The following is a 20,885-nucleotide window of genomic DNA, read 5'->3' on the forward strand; positions in this document are numbered from 1 at the left end:
GCTTTTAAAAACAGGAGAAATAATATGCTTATACTTGACAGAGAGGGGAAAACTGCCAATATAGGAGACATACGGGAGAATTTCTGGAGTGTGCCCTTATACAGCAAAGAGGGGATGGGCTCTAGTTATAAGTGCAGAGTAGCGTCTGAGAGGCAGACCCTGTCAAAAAATTATACCATTTTATAGAAAAATAAAGGCCTCTTCCCTAATTTTCAAAATTACGAATGCTTTTACTGCTTTTATAAATTTCTAATAATCCACTCTCAGCCCTCAAGTGTGAAGCAGGGTTTGCAAGCTCTCTTAAAAGACCGAGTTTCTTTTCTAAAAACATTACCACTAAAATTAGAGTTTCTTTTTTTTTTAAAATAAATTTATTTATTTTATTCATTTATTTTTGGCTGTGTTGGGTCTTCGTTGCTGCACGTGGGCTTTCTCTAGTTGCAGTGAGCGGGGGCTACTCTTTGTTGCGGTGCGCGGGCTTTTCATTGCGGCGGCTTCTCTTGTTGTGGAGCACGGGCTCTAGGCGTGCGGGCTTCAGTAGCTGTGGCCACGGGCTTAGTTGCTCCGCGGCATGTGGGATCTTCCCGGACCAGGGTTCGAACCCGTGTTCCCTGCATTGGCAGGTGGATTCTAACCACTGCGCCACCAGGGAAGTCCAAAATTAGAGTCTCAATAAGAAATCTTTTGTCAATTTTCATAGCCTTGCCGAGTAAGATGGGAGTCTGTATTACACTGCAGAGTCAGAGCTACCTAGTTTCACCAGTTAAAAAGTCTATGATCATAGACAAATCACCACCTCTCAGTGTCTCAGCTTCCATATTTGTAAAATGGGGATACTAATACCTACAACCTCATAAACTGTCCCATTTAATTCTCTCTATAACATATGTGATACATCTATTTATGTATACTCAATAAATACTAGCTATTGTTAGTATGTTATCTAAATATGAAAATCTAGGGGAGGGGTGAGATAGGGGTATGGGATTAAAAGACACAAACTACTATGTGTAAAATAAGTAAGCAATAAGGACATATTGTACAGCACAGGGAATTATAGCCATGATTTTGTAATAACTTTAAATGGAGTATAATCCATAAAAATACTGAATCACTATGCTACACACCTGAAACTAATATAATATTGTGAATCAACTATACTTCAATACAAAATTTTTTAAATATGAAAATCTAAATTAAAAATATGAAGGTATTCACTTAGAGAATGATAATTAGGGTAATGTTTCCCAAGATCTTTTATTGTATATAAAGAAAATTATAATATTTGTAAGAGTACCCTGGGGAAAACAGAGAAAACAGCTGGAGAAGCTTCATCACCTTAAGGTCCCTTCTTGTCTCAGGGCCTTACCTGAGAACTGAGGGAAGTTATATCTGGGGCACAGTAGAGAAAAATTTCTAGTTATAAACTATGTGATCTTTTTGTTGAAAGAAATTGAAAAAGACACAAATAAATGGAGAAATGTTCCGTGCTCATGGATTGAAAGAATTAACATTGTCAAAATGTCCTTATTACCTAAAGCAATCTACAGGTTCAATGTAATCCCTATCAAAATCCCAAGATATTTTTCACAGAAATAGAACAAAACTTTCTGAAATTTATATGGAACCACAAAACGCCATGAATAGCCAAAGCAATTGTGAGAAAAAGGAACAAAGCTGCAGGCATCACACTCTCTGGTTTCAAACTATAGTACAAAGCAACAGTAATCAAAACCGCATGGTACTGGCAGAGCAAGAGATACATAGATCAATGGAACAGAATAGAGAGCCCAGAAATAAACCCACACATATGGACAATTAATTTATGACAAAGGAGCAAAGAACACACAGTGGCGATAGGATAGTCTCTCCAATAAATCGTGTTGGGAAAACTGGACAGCGACATGCAAAAAAATGAAACTAGACCACTATCTCACACCATACACAAAATTTACTCAAAATGCGTTAAAGACTTGAACGTAAGACCTGAAACCATAAAACTCTTAGAAAAAAACATAGGCAGTATGTTCTTTGACATCAATTTTAGCAATATTTTTCTAGATATGTCTTCTCAGGCAAGGGAAACAAAGGCAAAAAGAAACAAATGAATTACACCAAATTAAGAAGCTTCTGCACAGCAAAGGAAACCATCAGTAACACAACAATGACCCTACTGAATGAGAGAAGATGTTTGTAAATGATATATGCAATAAGGGGTTAATAGCCAAAATACATAAAGAACTCATACAACTCAACAACAAAAGCGACCCGATTAAAAAATGGGCAGAGGAAATTAATAGACATTTTTTAAAGAAGACATACAGATGCCCAACAGGCACATGAAAAGATGTTCAAAATCACCAGCTGGGGCTTCCCTGGTGGCGCAGTGGTTGAGAATCTGCCTACCAGTGCAGGGGACATGGGTTCGAGCCCTGGTCTGGGAAGATCCCACATACCGCGGAGCAACTAGGCCCGTGAGCCACAATTACTGAGCCTGCGCGCCTGGAGCCTGTGCTCCTCAACAAGAGAGGCCGCGATAATGAGAGGCCCGCACATCGTGATGAAGAGTGGCCCCCACTTGCTGCAACTAGAGAAAGCCCTCGCACAGAAACAAAGACCCAACACAGCCAAAAATCAAAATAATAAATAAATAATAAAGAAATTAAACAAAAAAAAAAGTTAAAGAAAAATCACCAGTTAACAGGGAAATGCAAATCAAAACCACAGTGAGCTATCACCTTTACCTGACAGAACGGTTATTAACAAAAAGGCAAGAAATAACGTGTTGAAGAGGATCTAGAGAAAAGGGAACCCTTATACACTGCTGGTGGGAATGTAAATTGGTGCAGCCACTATAAGACAGTATGGAGATTCCTCAAAAAATTAAGAATAGAACTACCATGTGATCCAGCTACCCCACTTTTGGGTATATAGTCCAAGAACAAGAAAACACTAATCTGAAAAGATATCCGCACCCCCATGATCACTGTGGCATTATTTACAATAGCCAAGATATGGAAACAATCTAAGTCTATCAACAGATGAATGGATGAAGAAGGTGTGGCATATATATATCACACACACACACACACACACACACACACACACACACACACACACAAAATGGAATACTACTCAGCAATAAAGAAAGATGAAATCTTGCCATGTGTGACAACATGGATGGACCTTGAGGGTATTATGCTAAGCGAAATATGTTAGATGGAGGAAGACAAATATCGTAAGATCTAACTCATATGTGGAATATGAAAAACTGATAAATAAATAAAAACAAAATAATGAACAAACCAAACCAAACGAAACAAACATGTAGATACAGAGAACAGAGTGGTGGTGGGAAGGGGAAGGGGAAGGCAAAATGGGTAAAGGTGATTAACTGTATGATTACAGATGAAAAATAAAATTTTGGTGGTGAGCATGTTGTAGGGTATACAGAAGTAGAAATACAATGCTGTACACATGAAACTTGTATAATGTTATAAATCAATGTTACCTCATAAATAATAATAAAATAAGCAATAATAAAATTAAAATTTTCTGGGCTTCCCTGGTGGCGCAGTGGTTGAGAGTCTGCCTGCTAATGCAGGGGACACGGGTTCAAGCCCTGGTCTGGGAAGATCCCATGTGCCGCGGAGCAACTGGGCCCGTGAGCCACAACTGCTGAGCCTGCGCGTCTGGAGCCTGTGCTCCGCAACAAGAGAGGCCGCGATAGTGAGAGGCCCGCGCACCGCGATGAAGAGTGGCCCCTGCTTGCCTCAGCTAGAGGAAGCCCTCGCACAGAAACGAAGACACAACACAGCCAAAATAAATAAATAAATAAATAAATAAATAAATAAATAAAAAAGAGATTATGAGGACTCAAGCTAAGGCAGTGATAATACCCGGCTTTAAAAAAAAAATTAAAATTTTCTTAATGAATAATAGACAAACAAATAAACCATGTGATCTCAGAGAAGTACTTTGGGGCTTGATCAGAGCTGCCATATCTGTAAAACATTAGGAATTAAGTGTTATCTTCCTTTCTCAATCTTGTCTATAACCTTGAGTTAATGGCCGTGCCTAACAATCCATCTCTCTGAGACCAGGAAAGCAGAAGAGCTGGAGTTATTCTTGTCCACTTCCTGTCAATAACCAGGTCTTGTCAATTCTACTACCTAAATAATCTTTAAATTCAGCTCTTATTCCATTTCTCATCTTCACTTAAACTTTGCGACTGTCTCCCAACCAATTTTTCTGCCCCCATGTCCTTTTCAACCATAATCCACCTCACATTGCAACCATGGTTACAAAAAATGAATATATCATGCCACCCTTTTACGGAAAAACCTCCCCAAATAACCTGACAACAGGACATTTTAAAATCTGACCCTACCCTTTACCAGCCTCCCTCACCACCCTATGAATGATATAATGAAGGAAAATCTAAGTTTTTGCATAACCCAAACTCTCCTTGCTTCATACCTGGAACACCCTATACACCTTGAAATTCTTAAATGTTATTAATTAAGCAGTGAACGCATGTGTAATCACCTATAGGCATAAGGAATATAGTTGACAATAAAAGACAGCTAACAATAAAATTTAATTTACAATTATTTGAGAAGTTAAGATACTGAAAGAGCTATCTGTAAAGCCATATACTTTCAGAATAGTCTAACTGAAAAGACAAAGTAGAATATTCTTAAGTTTTTTCATGAAAGAACTTTAAAAATTATACAGATATCTGGTAAGATATGAATGAAAGAAGTTTGTTTAAGCACTAATGAGGACATATATTTCTTAAATCATGAATGGAACCTCTGTACACTAGTTCCAATTCACCTATTGTAGTGCAGTAGGTATACTCAACTAACCTTTGTAAATAAACTTAGATGCAAGATTCAAAAGTGTTTAATAACACTCTGAGATTCTACGCATATTTTAAGTTTACGTCATTAAGTTTCTTCTTGAGTACTTTTGGAGGATGATAAATTGTGGTCAAGATGGTTTTTCTTGATACAGTGGGAAAATAAAATCACTAAAGCAATACTAACTGTTACATTTAAAAGCATATTTTTGATCCCTTTTCCCTACTGCCTTCCCCCTTTCAAATAACTGTAGAGCAATTTGAATTTCCATATTCTGTGCAGTATAAAGAGTATAATGAATATCTCTAACAAACTCATCCTTACCCTTTTTACAGCATTACTATGAGGCTAGCTGTTTCTGTGTTTATAATAATGAGACTATTTATAATAATGAGCCTTTCTTAGGTAAAGGTAGTTTTACTTTCTGGGAAAACAATCAGCTGAATTTATCTCCTCTTATTTCATTATCTCACAGTGTTAATCAGGAACAAATAAGTTAGCCATCTTATGCAGAAATTTGGACTGAAACAAACGGCATGCAGACTCTCTGTCTATATTGTCTCCAAAAAGTGGTTAAATGCCACGGAGATCAATACTTAAGAATAATTATATATTTTGTAATAGTGCCTTTCAGTGATGATAAACAATTCCATAACGTTACCAGTTTTCTTTTATATAATGCTCATTTTACTTAAATTGTCAACACAATGGATAAAATAATTTTTTAAAGTATTTCTCATAAGCAAAAGGTATCTAAGTAACTACCATTTACATACAGCTTTATAATTTATAATGTACTTTTTACACATATTACCTCATTTAGACCTTACAGATCACCCTGTGAAAGAGTATTATTAGCTCATTTTATAAAAGAGAAAATTAAACTTCAGCGATACTAAGTGACATATTCACTCAGCTAATAAGTGGTAGAGCCAAGATTTAAGTTTAGTCTCATTCCAAATCTCTTTCATAATATACTCCCTGTTCAGGGAATAATGCTTTCCTTCCAAATGTGCAAGACTGCCCTACTATGCAAGAAGTTTTTTATATAATAAATCTCACCACCACAGTGAGTTTCACTCATTATTTCCCACAGCTCCAAAATATCATTTTAAAGCAACTATAAAGTACAGAAAAAGACAAGAAACCTAACTCATAGACTGAGCCAAAGCATACATACACATTATAATCGCAACTATAGTATTTTGGATGTACCCAAATACCCAAGTTCTTTCTTTGCTTATCTCTGCCTTTTCTTAGGTCTTTATCTCTTCTCTTCCTCTTCCCTCTCAACCCCTTAACTTCACAAACTACTGGTATGACTGACTGCAGGGGCAGATATCAAGATTGCATGGCATGAGTTCCATCTTTCTTTTCCACATCTAAGAGGAGAAAATAAAAGGCACTCTCTCTTTTTTTAAAGCAGTAAAATTACTTTATTAAATCTCAACCCTTGAGTACATATCTTTTTTTTTCTTTTCCACTATGGTTTATTACAGGATATTGAATATAGTTCCCTGTGATATACAGTAGGACCTTGTTGTTTATCTATTTTATGTAAGAGTAGTTTGTATCTACTAATCCCAAACTCCCAATTTATCCCTCCCCCATCCCCTTTCCCCTTTGGTAACCATAAGTTTGTTTTCTATGTTTGTGAGTCTACTTCTGCTTTGTAAATAAGTTCATTTGTATCATATTTTAGAGTCTACATATAAGTGATATGTTATCTGTCTTTCTCTTTCTGGCTTACTTCACTTAGTGTGATAATCTCTAGGTCATCCATGCTGAAATGGCATTATTTCATTCTTTTTTTATGGCTGAGTAGTATTTCATTGTATACATATGCCACATCTTCTTTATCCATTTATCTGTCTATGGGCATTTAGATTGTTTCCATGTCTTGGCTATTGTAAATAGAGTTGCTATGAACATTTGGGTGCATATGTCTTTCTGAATTAGAGTTTTCTCCAGATATATGCCCAGGAGTGGGATTGCTGGATCGTATGGCAACTCCATTTTTAGTTTTTTAAGGAACCTCCATTCTGTTTTCCATGGTAGCTACACCAATTTACATTCCCACCAATAGTGTAGGAGGGTTCCTTTTTCTCCACACCCTCTCTGTCACTTGTTATTTGTAGACTTTTTAATGATGGCCATTCTGACCGGTGTGAGGTGTTACCTCATTAAAGTTTTGATTTGCATTTCTCTAATAATTAGCAATGTTGAACAACTTTTCATGTGTCTATTAGCCATCTTTATGTCTTCTTTGGAGAAATGTCTATTTAGGTCTTCTGCCCATTTTTTGATTGGGTTGTTTGCTTTTTTGTTATTGAGTTGTATGCGCTGTGTGTATATTTTGGAAATGAAGCCTTGTATGGTATGCAAATATTTTCTCCCATTCCATACGTTATTTTTTCATTTTGTTTATGGTTTCCTCTGTTGTGCAAAAGCTTGTAAGTTTGATTAGGTCCCATTTGTTTATTTTTGCTTTTATGTCTACTGACTTGGGAGACTGACCAAAGAAAACATTGCTATGATTTATGTCAGAGAATGTTATGCCTATGTTCCCTTCTAGGAGTTTTATGGTGTCGTGTCTTATATTTAAGTCTTTAAAAAGGTACTCTCTTAATATCCCCCAATGTATAGAAAGCAAACCAAAGGCAAAACATATTTCTCTAATCTTATTATTTAACTTTCTCCTAAAAATATTTATTGGCCAAGAGGCAAGGAGACTAAGTACAAATATGCCAGTGTAAGTACTTTATCCATTTAAATTCATATTGTAACAGCATACTTTGATAAAATAAAATTGACACAATTAAACGTCTAAGTCCAAAGCACACGATTAATTTGCTCAGACACAAAAATATCTAAATGTGTACACTTGTGTTTTCTGAATCTCATGTTTCATAACAAGGAATACTAAAATCCTTTCTTTAATTATTTTAAGTTGTAAGATTTCAAAAGAAATAATTTGCAATTTATTTTTACCTTGTGAAAGACCAGTGGAACGTAAGCTCTAACTATAGTTAAATCCTGCCAGAATGAAGAAACTGGGATTAAAAAAGATTCAGCCACATAAAACACAGGGTTGGATTACTGTAAGGTTAATACAGTGATAAAGGTGAGCCTATAGTACATACAGCTGGCTAGAAGTCCTGTGCAATTCAAATGTCTTTGGGCCTGGACTGCAGTTTGGCACCACCTGGTGGCAACCATCCACCGCAGCTTCAATATCCATGGAGTCATTCTGGATCCGGGGGCTGGCTGGGGTTTCCAGGGCAGTAGCCCCAGTCCCAGGAATTCCCTGACTAGGTGGTATCCACTTTGACGTGGCTATGGAGTCAGAACAACACAGGGGAAAAGGAAACCTGTCTTCAGCTTCCAGAAATGGTTCTGTCGTCTGTTTCTCAACCTACCTCTGCCAATCATCTTAGAGAGTAGGGGCTAGTTTACATCAATTTATGTTACCAGGGGATGCATTTTAAAGGAGTTTTTAAAAAATAAAACAACAACGGCAACAACAAAAACTAAAAAATCAGTGCATTCTCAAAATGATTACATACCAAGGTTTATGTGACTACGTGAATTGTTTGGAAGTAATCACACGTTACCATAGAAACAATCCCATAAATTTTAAGGTTATTAAGTTGGCCAATAAAAGCCTTTATTATAAAATCCATAACAGAATTGAGCCACAGGACTATAAGTACTTATTTGTAAAACAAAATAGTAGTATCACCTATGCCACAGGTCTAGCTCATGTCTAGATCTTTCTCCTGAGAGTCAGACCTTATATAGTCAACTTTTCTATTTGCATATGTAACACAGACAATGAAACTAAACTAAATTTGTCATGTTTCCCAATTAAAGCCGTGTCTTTTTCTAATGCTTTAAAACTGCATCACTATCCCCGCAGCTGCCCCAGCAAGAACTTGGTGACATCCGTAACTTCTCACTCCCCAATCCAATCTAGCCAATGAATCCTCCTCACTATTTAGTTAGGTTAGTTCCATCTCCTGAGCACTCTTCCAATCTGGCCCACATCCCCCTGTCTCTACTGCTACTAATCCAGTTCCATCTTCACTATCCGTCTTGATAAGGGAAACAACCTCTAAAAGTGGCCTCTTTGTCTATAGCATTATACTCTTCCAGTCTATCCTCCACATCACAGAATGGTCTTTTTATATAAAATTAGATCATATCATGCATATTCCCCAAATCTTTCAATTGTTCATGGTCTTAGACAATGGCTCAAATGCATGATTTGGTCCTGTTTCCCTCTTCTGTTTCATCTCTTACAACTTGCTGCCTCTTGGTCTATGGTCTAACCATACTGAATTATTCTATTTGTTCAAAAAACTTCATTTTGTCTTGCCTCCAGGGTGTGCATTAACTCCCCTAATTCCCTTCCCTCCCATAACTGACAGTCTTACGCTTAGTCATCGTGCAGGTGTTAGCATGCGCACTTCTCTCTCCACGTAGTCTTCCCTGATTCCTCCCAGGGCTGAGTTAGATACACCTTGAGTCTATGTGGTCTCATCCTGTGTATCTTGCCATTTGCTCCATTATCATCATACGTTTGATCATTGTTTCTCTATTTCTCCATTAGACTACCAGCTTTGCGAAGGCAGAGGTCACCACTGTATCTATGGCATCTGACAGGTATCCAGAACATGGTGGACCTTAATAAATATTTGCTAAATAAGTAAATTCATTGTTCTTAGAGCTCAAATGTAACCTTCTCTAATATCAGCCTTAGTCTGATTTAAAGTCTTGCTTGTTGGCAAAGATAATAGCATACACTCAAGTCAGTGCTGATGAACTAGTATGACAATTAAGTCCATTTCAAAAAAGTTTCCCTCTAAAACATCAACTTTGAAAAGCCATATGAACCATAATGATGGTATATAAAAATAACTGCTATTGAAATAAGTAGCATTTATTTTTCCCTTAATGCTGCCAATCACTAAGAAAACCTAATATATGCTGTTCTAAAAGTAACTGCATGAATAAAACTGATCCTTCTTAAAGATTATCTAACATGTCTTTAGGACCAGCAGCTATATGAGGCATAAGCAATACTTCATATTATTATTCCAGCTTCTAAAAACTTCCTGGAGAAATCACTGGCATATTACAGGAAGAACTACTGGTATCTCTTAGTACTCTCTAATTTCCTTTTCATTTCTGTCCTTAATCTGAACTAAGGTAAAGGCAAAAGGAAAAGCTAACAGGGTAATAAAAAGATAATAGGAATACCAGAATAAACAGGCCTAACATCTGATAAACCCTGTTCTAAGCTAGTTATCAAAGACCTTAGAACTTTAATATTCCATTATACTTAGATTTAGATTTATGACAAATTTTCTTTAATGTATTAAAAAAAGACATTATGTCATGAACTAAAGTTTAACTTCGATAAAACTATAAGCTTCAAACAAAGAGCAATAAAATATCACATAAAATTCTTGGGTTTTTTTACCTGTTTTCCCGTTCATACATTTCCCTGGAGGCACTTCGAAGTTGATCAATTTCTTGATTAGTTTTCAATCTGATTTGTTCCAGTTCATCACGTAGTTTATTTTCATATTCTGTTTTATAATGGTCTCTGCAAAGAGTCAAAAGGAATATCCATTTTTTTTTTGTTTGTAAAAGAAATAGGTCTTTGCCCTTCATGTAATATTTTAATATCTTATGTCAAATATGCTCTACATACAATATTACTTGAAAAACACAGTTTAGATATAAAGCTTTAAAATTCTTAAAAATACCATTCCAAACTAGTTCCGTCCAAGATTTTCTTTTAAACATATCACCGTAAAGGCTTAATTACTATATAAAATGTTCGTTCATGTTGAATAATTATTCATCTTCAAAAATATTTTACTAATTTAACACATATGGCAAAAGACGTGGAAACTAATGCGTTATGGAAGGTCCTTCATTTAGAAACAATGATCTGATGTGGTGCACATTGGGAGACAATTAATCTTAAAAAAAATGACCCGAATGTACTCTTTACAAAACCTTTCCTTCTAAGCACAACAACCATAGCCACTGTGACCTCTTAGCAAAGTCACAAAGCGTTACACAGGGTATTAGCAGAAGCACAAACTGACGAAAAATACCACAAGCTGGGAAAAATGTTATTAAGAATAAATAATTCAAGGATTATAAAGGCTATAAAGGAATAGCTTATTCATCTACTTGAAGAGAGAAGACAGGATTGAAATGCAGGAGTCTGATTCCAGAGCCTGTATCTTAAACCAGTACTCAATGCTGTCTCCTTATTCTTTTATGTTTCACACAGTCAAGAAAAGGTCAGCTTAGTCAGGTTCCACACAATTACATTTTCTTCAAGAATATACTTCTATAAAGATATTTATATACTTCCATAAAACACTTATGTAGAGATCTTAGTCACTGGGAATTAAAAAGGTTATATCATAAGAAAAAATAAATAAAAATAGTTACAGTGTATATATCCTTACCTAAAAGAAATAGGCTTTTGGTTGTTGGAAAAAACAAAATATCTTAAGAAAAAAATCAATTAGAATATGAGTAACTTATGAGGAAACGAAATGAACGATTATCTTAATATCATCCTATAGACCTTACAAAAAAATCGCTATTCTTCCCCAAAGCCAAGAGCTCCCTCAAAGAAGCTGGGGTTCATTTATATCTATTGATATGGAAAATAATGTAAATCTTACCTTGATGTTACGTACTTTTCATACATCTCTTCTCTAGCCTTTTTGGTTTCTTCAAGTTGAGTCTGAAGTCTTTCAAGACGATCCTCTTCATGGGCACAGCGAACACTGAGCTCCATGTTTTGGCGGTTGAGATATTCTTTATCCTTTTGCAGTAAAGTAACAGTATGCTGTAAGGTGCCTACCTACACACACGCAGAGACAGACAGTGTCCAGAGCAATGTCATCTTACTTTTCAAGGCTTACTGAGTTATTTTCTTTCATTTGTGCTTTTGTCCAACATATAAAGAGGGCTAATTCTTACCATGAAAATTTTCATATAAACAGAGCTACTAAAAAATCCCTTCTTTCTAGCAATTACATCAGAAAGGAAAAGAATGTCCCTCTCACAATTCTGCCCTGGGCTGTGTCCACAATCACGGTACGATAAAATACAAGTGACTCTAAAAGCTTACCTCTTTTGATAATTCACTTCTTTCTTTAGCTTGAATTATGTGAGAGCCTTCAAGTGTTTCATGTTTTCTCCTTAAGTCAGTTACTTCCTGTTCAAGTGCATCACGCTCACTATAAAATTCAAATACATTTATTTATTTTTACTAAAATAAAACTCAAACATGTATGTAAATTCTACGTCTCTTTTTATAACGAACATTTTAAAAACATCGATTATGTTTCAGGAAACTGAACAGAGATACTTCAGTGTCATTCCATGAACGATAAAGTATCTGCTTTTCAAATTTAGAAGGGACTCTGTTCAAGACCTTGTTCAGATACACAAACATGAATTTATTATCTTCAAAAAATAAATATGTAAGCTACACTAATCAGCAAAGTAAATAATAAAATTTTCTAAGGTACACTCTGGTATCTTTTCATTAATCATCTTCAATCTAATCTTGAAGCCAAAACTTTTAAAGAATTTAAAACATGGCTCTAGGCTTTCAGTTGTTAGGCTAAAAAAGGCCTTAAATCATCACTCAGATTGCATAGATGATACACAGGCAGGCATTCTTGTGATTATTTCATTCACAAATTGTTTATGATTACCCAGAGATTCTAATTTCCATTTTCAGACCACCTCTTTCCCCAACACAGCAAAATCAAGAATTGGACCAAACCTACAAACAAGTATCTTAAAAAATGAGCAGAGAAATAGATTTGCTAATTCTTAACTTGTTCTCTGCAGTGAGAATCAGTTCCTTTGCACTTGATTTCATCTACTCCCCTGGTGTTTCCATGCAGAGAGCTATTAAGAATTGTTTTTCTTTTCATTAGATTTTCAATAACTCATTTAGAAAGATGACTTCTAAGATTTCTTCTGCTTAACAAAGTATTATAATTATACTTGAGCAAAGCACAAGTTGAAAAATAACAATCACCCATAAACCCACCAACTAAAGATGACTAGCAATATTAATATTTTGGTAATGTTACTTTAAGTATTTTATGCCTTTACATACAAATGTTTTTATTCTCACAAAGTAAGGACTTTTGCTATGATTTTTTAATGTAAAAAAAAATTATAAAGCATGATACAGCAAAATACTCATGAACTTGCTATCCACAGCTGACGACAGTTACATTTGTCTATATTTGCATTAAAGTTTTGTTCTGTTTTTTAAAAAGATAGAACACTATGAGTAAAGCTGAAGTTCCCTACATTTTCTCACTGTTCCAATATCATCCCCTAGATACAATGATGAATTTCCATATCATGTGTTTTTTTACATACTTTTACTCACCAATTGTTAACATTTTGTCATATTTACTTTGTAATATTTACTAAATATTACTTCGTCATATTTATTCTCTCCCTCTCTTTTGTTCATATATGTGAATAAATATATATATATGAATTCATATATATAAAAATACACACACATATACAGGTAAACACGTCTACACACACGCACACAATTCTACATGCACATTTTTTCCCTCCCAACTATTTGTCATACGCAGACATTAAGTCCCTTTATCCCTAAATAATTTGGTGCGAATTTCCAAAGGTTAAAGATATTCTCTTATGTAATCAGAATATAATCATCGGGACTTCCCTGGCGGTCCAGTGGTTAAGACTCTCCCTTCGTTTGTCTTTCATGACATTGCCCTTTTGTAGTGCACAGGCCAACTTTATAGAATGTTGCTCAACTGTCATTTGTCTGATGTTTTTCTATGACTAGATTTAGATTAAGCACTTTGGGCAGGAATATTACAGAAGTGGTAATGTGTCCTCAATACATCAAATAAAGATGTATTGAGACGATGTCACTTAATCTCATGATTGGTGACAATAACTTTGATCATTTGCTTAAGGTGGTATCTGCCGAAGTTCTCAACTATAAAGGTATCTTTTTGCCCTTTGCAATTAATAAGTAATCTGTGGGAATTTTTTTCTTTTACAACATTTCACAGTTTATTGAGTCCTATAAAATAACTGGATAATTGATTCTACACACTTTCAGTGACATCTGAAAGGAAGAGGTATTCACCCAAATTTGCTATGGGATATATTTTAACATTCTGTTCTCTATATACTTTTACCCAGTGGCTTTAGCTTCCAATGATGACTCTGAATCAAACAGTATTATGAGGTTACAAAACAGTAATTCCCATAAGCACATGTATTTATTGGTTGGCATTCTACTGTGAATATCCTCTTTATTTACTAGCACACACTCAAGGACTCTTATTCTGTTCAATGGATTGTAACTCATTATTGTTAATATTCATTTTGATATTCAAGTTGTACCTATTTGGCCAGTTGGAGCCCCTTGAAACTAGCTATTGTGGTGTTGAATTGGAATTAGAAGTATCGGTACGATCTTATCCGTAGTATGTTAAGCCATCCTCTCACTTGCCTCTTCATTGCGCCTCTGCCTACTGAAAGAGCCTAGAAATAACGTTCAATGTAGCAATGACCAGGACCCAAATCTTAATTTCTGAATAGCATTCTCCACTAAAAGGAACCAAGACTCCTTAAAGAAAGGGCTGAGGCAACGAAATTACAAAATAAACCTGAGAACTTTCTGTTATGCCAGAAAGTTAAGGAACTGCCTGCTTTGGGGGGGAAAGAAAAAAAAGAAAGAAAGAAAGAAAGAAAGATGGGCACATGCATTTTGCTTTTTAAAATTTAATATTATGTGTTTGACTTATCCATATACACATTCAGATCTAATTTAATGATTTTAATTTTTATGTAGAATTACATTAGAAAAATAAATCACAATCTATTTTCCATGCTGCTGTTGAAAAGCATTTGAATTCTTTCTAAAAATGATGCAGTTAACATCCATGTATCTGTTTTCTTTTGCACCTTTGTGAGAATTTATCAAGGACATAAAAGTGATTTTTTTCCCCCAGTTTATCTTATATGTTTGTGACCAGACTATTTTTTAAAAATCCATTCTTTCTATTGAGTGAACCAAAGGATTCACAGTTTGGGCCACTCTTGCTTGGTTGTTTTTCTGTTCCATTTCTAGCACATGATGATGCTTATTATGTTTTTATTTCCTAAGTTTTCATTATAGAAAATAAAACATACATTAAGAGAGATGCTAAAATGAGACACCTCCCCACCTCCACTTTCATCACTCACCTGCAAGAATTATCAACTCATGACTCATCTTGGTTTGTTTACCCTTCATGCATGGCCACCCTGGATTATTCTGATGACTATGCCTTTCAGTTTTCTCCTTTCAAATTTTACTTATTATTGCTATAGATTTATAGTGGCAGAGAGGACATCAAAACACCAACTCAAAGTATCATCTTACCATCACAACCTACTTCATTTTGAAATGATTCTTTTGAAATCTAGCTTTCTTCGAAAGCCCAATAGTATAGCTATCATGGATTTCAAGCTCCAACAATCACTGTATTTTGACATAACAGTACATACATAATAATACATAATGCATGTCAGTCATGCTGGGAGTAGGAGCACCAATGTTATATCCCCCACATCCTTGCAGATTTCCTTATGGCGTTTTACAATTTATAAAGCATGCATTCAATTAACAAACACTCACTGAGTGACTACTTTAGTTCAAGAATTATTTTAGGTGCAGGTAGATATAGCAGTGAACAATTAGGATAATCTCTGTATATACACACATGCATATATATACTTTCATAAATATTACTTTATTTGATCTTCTTAATTTATATAGTGCAGTCATTGTATTAGCACCATCTCAGAGATGACAAAACTTTGGCTTAGAATGTTAAGATTTCCTAGGGACATACAGCTAAGTGGTGGTTCATTAGTACATTCCAGCAAAAAGAAAATTGTCTGCCATAGCTACTTAGCAGCAGCACAATGGGAAACATATCCTCAGAAAGTATTATTTTTTGAAAGTATGTGTGCCTTTTGTCAAAAAGGAATAGCTGACAAAACTTTAGATAAAACTGCAGAGTATTGAAATTGGTGCCATAAACTAAAAATAATCAAGTAAGATTTCAAAAATATTTACCCACATAGGATTTCACTGGGTTCCTGTCTTCTAAGCCATCACATTTGAAAAGACAAAAGCAACTTCTAAATAAAATAAAAACAACTGATATAAAAATACAATCTAAATCCAACAAACTGCCAAAACCGCATGCTTCTGTGCAATGAAGAATAAGATATATGTCAGGAGAATCAGAAGACATAAGGTATATGTCAAGAGAGTAAGAAGACAAGCCACAGACTGGAAGAAAATATTTGCCGAAGACGTATCTGATAAAGGACTATTATCCAAAATATATAAAAAACTCTTAAAACTCAACACTAAGAAAACAAACAACCCAATTAAAAAATGAGCCAGAGCCTTTAACAGACACCTCACCAAAGAAGATATACAGATGGCAAATAAGTACACGAAAAGATGTTCTGTATCATGTCATCAGGGAAATGCAAATTAAAGCAACGAGATATGACTACACACCTGTTAGAATGGCCAAAATCCAGAACACTGATAACAAATACTGGCAAGGGAGTGAAGCAACAGGAGCTCTCATTTATTGCTGGTGGAAATGCAAAATGGTACAGACACTTTGGGACAGACAGTTTGGTGGTTTCTTACAAAACTAAACATAGTCTTACAATACAAGTGTGGTCATGCTCCTTGGTATTTACCCAGAGGAGATGAAAATTTATGTCCATACAAAAAACTGGCACATGACTATTTACAGCAGCCTTATTCCTAATTGCCAAAACTTGGAAGCAACCAAGATGTCCTTCAATAGGTGAATGGATAAATAAACTGTGGTACATCTTGACAATGGAATGTTATTCATTATTCAATAACACATTACTATCCAATGAATATTATTCAAAAGAATTTATTCATTATTCAAATGAGCTATCAAGCCATGAAAAGACACGGAGGAACCTTAAATGTATATTACTAAGTCAAAGAAGCCAATCTGAAAAGGTTCCATATGGTATGATTCCAACTATATGACATTCTAGAAAAGGCAAAACCATGGAGACAGAAAAAAATAAGATACAAAGTAGAATTAACGACGTTGATGGTAAGAATTCAAGTGACTCTGATGCATGCTAAAAATGAGAACTACTGTAGCCATCTTAACTACTTACCTCTTGACTTTACCGTAGTTCTCTTGACGGTAGTCTCCTTGCTGAATTAACTGTTTTGTGTCTGCTAATTCTAAGGCCAAACGTTGACATCTAATTTGAAGCTCAGAGTAGTTTCTGCGATCTTCCTCATAAGTCTATAAATAAAAACAATAATAAAGCATTTCAAACCAAACATACTTGATCAAATTCTGTACTGAATTCTTCTGTTAAGCTGTGCGTATCCTTGCAATTTTAAAAAATCCTCAATTTTTCTATTTAGCAATTTTTCCCTAGTCAAAGACAGGTAATCTTAAACTCACTGAGTAGTTTGTAAATTCATTTGTTTAAAACTTGAGCTCTGTTTTTCATGGAAAAAATAGGCCAACTATGCTTTGGTTAATAGAATAATACATAAAATGACTACTAATGTTAAGGACGTTTTCAACATTTACGGAGTTACCATTAGATGCTAGAGACACAGAAATGAATAAAACACTGACCCTGTTCTTGAGGAGTTTACAACGAGAGACAAAGAGCCACATGAACATCAAACATTCACAATGAAAAATAGTTACTGAAGAGATTAACCATGCATTTTCAGTTGTGGTATTCGGAAAAAAAGGAGTTTTGCGGCACTTGGAACACAGTTCTACATTGATCTTCCTGGTACTCATCAGACTAGTAGAAAGGGACTGCAGAGATGTGGAAGAGGGGTAGAAGTGAAAACCTTAAAAGCACACCTGGCCCGCCTTACTACAAGCCTCGTTTTTCACCATTTCTCATAATCATACTTCACCTCCAACCCTAATAAAGATCTGAGGTTCTCTGAACACACTACGCTTCCTCTAACCCAGCGGTCCCCAACCTTTTTGGCAGCAGGGACCAGTTTCGTGGAAGACAATTTTTCCATGGACTGGGGTGGGGGCGGGGGGGCAGTTGGTTCAGGCAGTAATGCGAGTGATGGGGAGCAATGGGGAGCGGCAGATGAAACTTCACCTGCTCACCTGCCGCTCACCTCCAGCTGTGTGGCCCAGTTCCTAACAAGCCGTGGCCCGTTAGCGGTCCGTGGCCCAGTAGCGGTCCGTGGCCCGGAGGTTGGGGACCCCTGCTCTAATCTGTTCGCACTGCCTGAATAGCTGAATACTGTCAATACTCCTTTAGAGTACTGATCTTAGTGTATCATCAAATTCGTTTTTTTACACCAGAGTGTAAACTTCTCAAGGGCAGGGACTTTGTCTTGCTCACCATTGGATCTCCATCACTTTACACAGGACTTGGTATACAGTAAGAATGAAATACTTTTCAATAAATCAGTGAAGAAATGCATGAATATGGGAATGGGGAGGAGAAGCAGGACACAGAGACGGAGTCCCTACTTCTTCTTCCACTTTGAACTCATCAGATCTTGCAAGCAATCATCAACTCCACCCCCAGAACCTGTCACGGGAAATACATCCTGTCCCAAGTCGTTCTTTTTTAAGGAGCTGACGAGCTCAGTGTGGTCACATTCAGTCCACAAATACTGACCAAACTATTTCTAAGTGACTGGTCCTGGGCTAGACACTGTAGATACAAAGATGAGTAAGACTGTTTTTGTCCCCTTTAAACTATTAGACATGACTTTGAAATGTTAGCTCCCAAATTTCTATCAAAGGGCTGTTTGAAAAATGTAATAATGGAAAAACTATACTGGCTGTGCTTTGCTTTGGTATATACTATGTTCTTCTGCACTGATGTTCTCCATGAGAATGAAATGTTACTATATGGTATTTATTAGAGGATCATAGCTGAGGATACTCTATCATCTCCCCAAAGAATCATCACACACGTCATTTCAGACCTAAGTCCCAGAAGATGCTTTAGCTTCCCTGAAGAATGCTTTTACCCTTCTAAACACTACTAATCATGTAACTGTTTTGGGAGAGTGTATAGTGTTATAGTTAGGACGGAAAGCTCCAGAATTCAACTGTCCAGAACTGAATTACCTGCAGTAACACTTCGAGCACATTTACGTCTCAGCACTTCATTGTCCTAATCTACCTCATCTACCCTGTAGAGTTGTTGTGAAGATTATATCAAGTAATACATGAAAAGTGCTTATAAAAATGCTTAGCACATAGTAAATGATCATGAACTATAAATTAATATCATCACAGTGCTTTTCCTTTGCTTTGGCTACTAGGGAGATTATAGCCAAATTGATAGCTCAACCTTAATAACTGCACAAAGACTGAGACAGACTCCTGAGGAATATAAACATTTAAAGGGTGAGGAAAGGACAAAGAGCCCTAGGAACCTGAGGGAGTATTCACAGAAACAGAGGGTGAACCAGGGGCGTGTGGCGGGGACAACCGTAGAAGAGCTACTTTGAGGAGACAAGACTGTCAGGGGTACTAATTACTACTGAGAAAAAACCCACAAACAAATCCATTAACTCTTCAGGGATGGGGACAGAAAGCAGACTGCCAGGGGCTAAAGCAAATATATCTGAATACACAATATGTCCTTTTTGGTGTTATTATACATGCATTCTCTTGCTTAATACTTAACTTTATGACTGAGCAAAGTATTATCCTCATTTTTACAGTTGAGGAAACAAGGCTTGGAGAGGATAAAAGTCTCAGAGCTCACGAACAGTGTGGTAAGGACTCCAATCTAAATCTGTCAAACATCCGAACTGTAGGCAATTCTCTCTCTAGTTTAAAAGTGGAGAAAGTGAAGTAGATAGGGAAGAAAATAGAGATAAATGAAGGTTTCAAAAGATGGGACAAGCTTGGACATGTTTAAATATCGATGGGAAAGAATAGCAAAAGAGGTACTGATGCTGGAGAAAATGGGCATGGTCAGGGGGCAGGGCAGTAAAGCCCCTAAGAAGGCTCAGGGTGTGGGCTCCATCTTCTTCACTATGAAGACTTGTCTTAGACCAGCAGCCATGCTCATCATGGCAGGCTTTTCTCCAGCTGATACAGAGTGTTAAAAACTTGAATTTGGATGTCCTCAGGTAGCTCTTATCAATGCCTTACAAGTCACAGAATACTCTTTACCCTACTGCTTCACCTATTTCCTACTATCCACTTGTTTTCTAAAGGCATAGGATTTTCCACTCCTTGAAAGCCTCTTCCCACTATAAACAGTAAGAACAAACAAACAAAACAGAACGAGTGCAGATGTAAATATGCTTATGGCAAGAAATTGTGGGAGTTCTCATCTGAGGATTTCCATTTTCTCTGTGCAATGAAATGCCAAGTTATTTGCTGAGAGGGAGAAGGAAAGTGGAAAGCTGGAGATGTGAGGAGAGTGGTGAATGTGTAAAATAACTGCTGTGAAAAATGAGAGAACTAGAAAAAATAGAATTACAGCACAATTGTGTGGGCCCATTCGAAGTCGGTAACAATAAGCTTATAGCCTTGTTACTGCCTCTGTGATTTTCTCCAGTAGTGCTCACATAGAAAAATAGAGTTGAGATTCTGTCAGGCAGGTTCGATAAAAAGACAGGGAGGGGGCTTCCCTGGTGGCGCAGTGGTTGAGAGTCTGCCTGCTGATGCAGGGGACGCGGGTTCGAGCCCTGGTCTGGGAGGATCCCACATGCCGCGGAGCGGCTGGGCCCGTGAGCCACAACTACTGAGCCTGCGCGTCTGGAGCCTGTGCCCCGCAACGGGAAGGGCCGCGATAGTGAAAGGCCCGCGCACCGCGATGAAGAGCGGTCCCCGCACCGCGATGAAGAGTGGCCCCCACTTGCCG

The 20,885-nt window shown here is 36.5% G+C and overlaps 1 protein-coding gene across 3 annotated transcripts in view; it reads right to left on the minus strand.

The window, feature by feature from the left end:
- Positions 1 to 20,885, minus strand: part of PIBF1 (progesterone immunomodulatory binding factor 1) — a 201,945-nt gene that overhangs the window by 147,197 nt on the left and 33,863 nt on the right. For 2 of the 3 annotated variants that reach the window (XM_007186202.2, XM_007186201.2), the window contains exons 6-9: positions 17,166 to 17,299; positions 12,034 to 12,142; positions 11,582 to 11,763; positions 10,351 to 10,476 (exon numbers count right to left, since the gene is read on the minus strand). In XM_007186202.2, coding sequence (XP_007186264.2) covers positions 10,351 to 10,476; positions 11,582 to 11,763; positions 12,034 to 12,142; positions 17,166 to 17,299 — 551 coding nt within the window. The remainder of the gene's footprint in view (positions 1 to 10,350; positions 10,477 to 11,581; positions 11,764 to 12,033; positions 12,143 to 17,165; positions 17,300 to 20,885) is intronic. The other variant, XM_007186203.2, reaches the window with a different exon arrangement.

Source organism: Balaenoptera acutorostrata, chromosome 18, assembly GCF_949987535.1.
Source record: "Balaenoptera acutorostrata chromosome 18, mBalAcu1.1, whole genome shotgun sequence".
Classification (NCBI taxonomy): Eukaryota; Metazoa; Chordata; class Mammalia; order Artiodactyla; family Balaenopteridae; genus Balaenoptera; species Balaenoptera acutorostrata.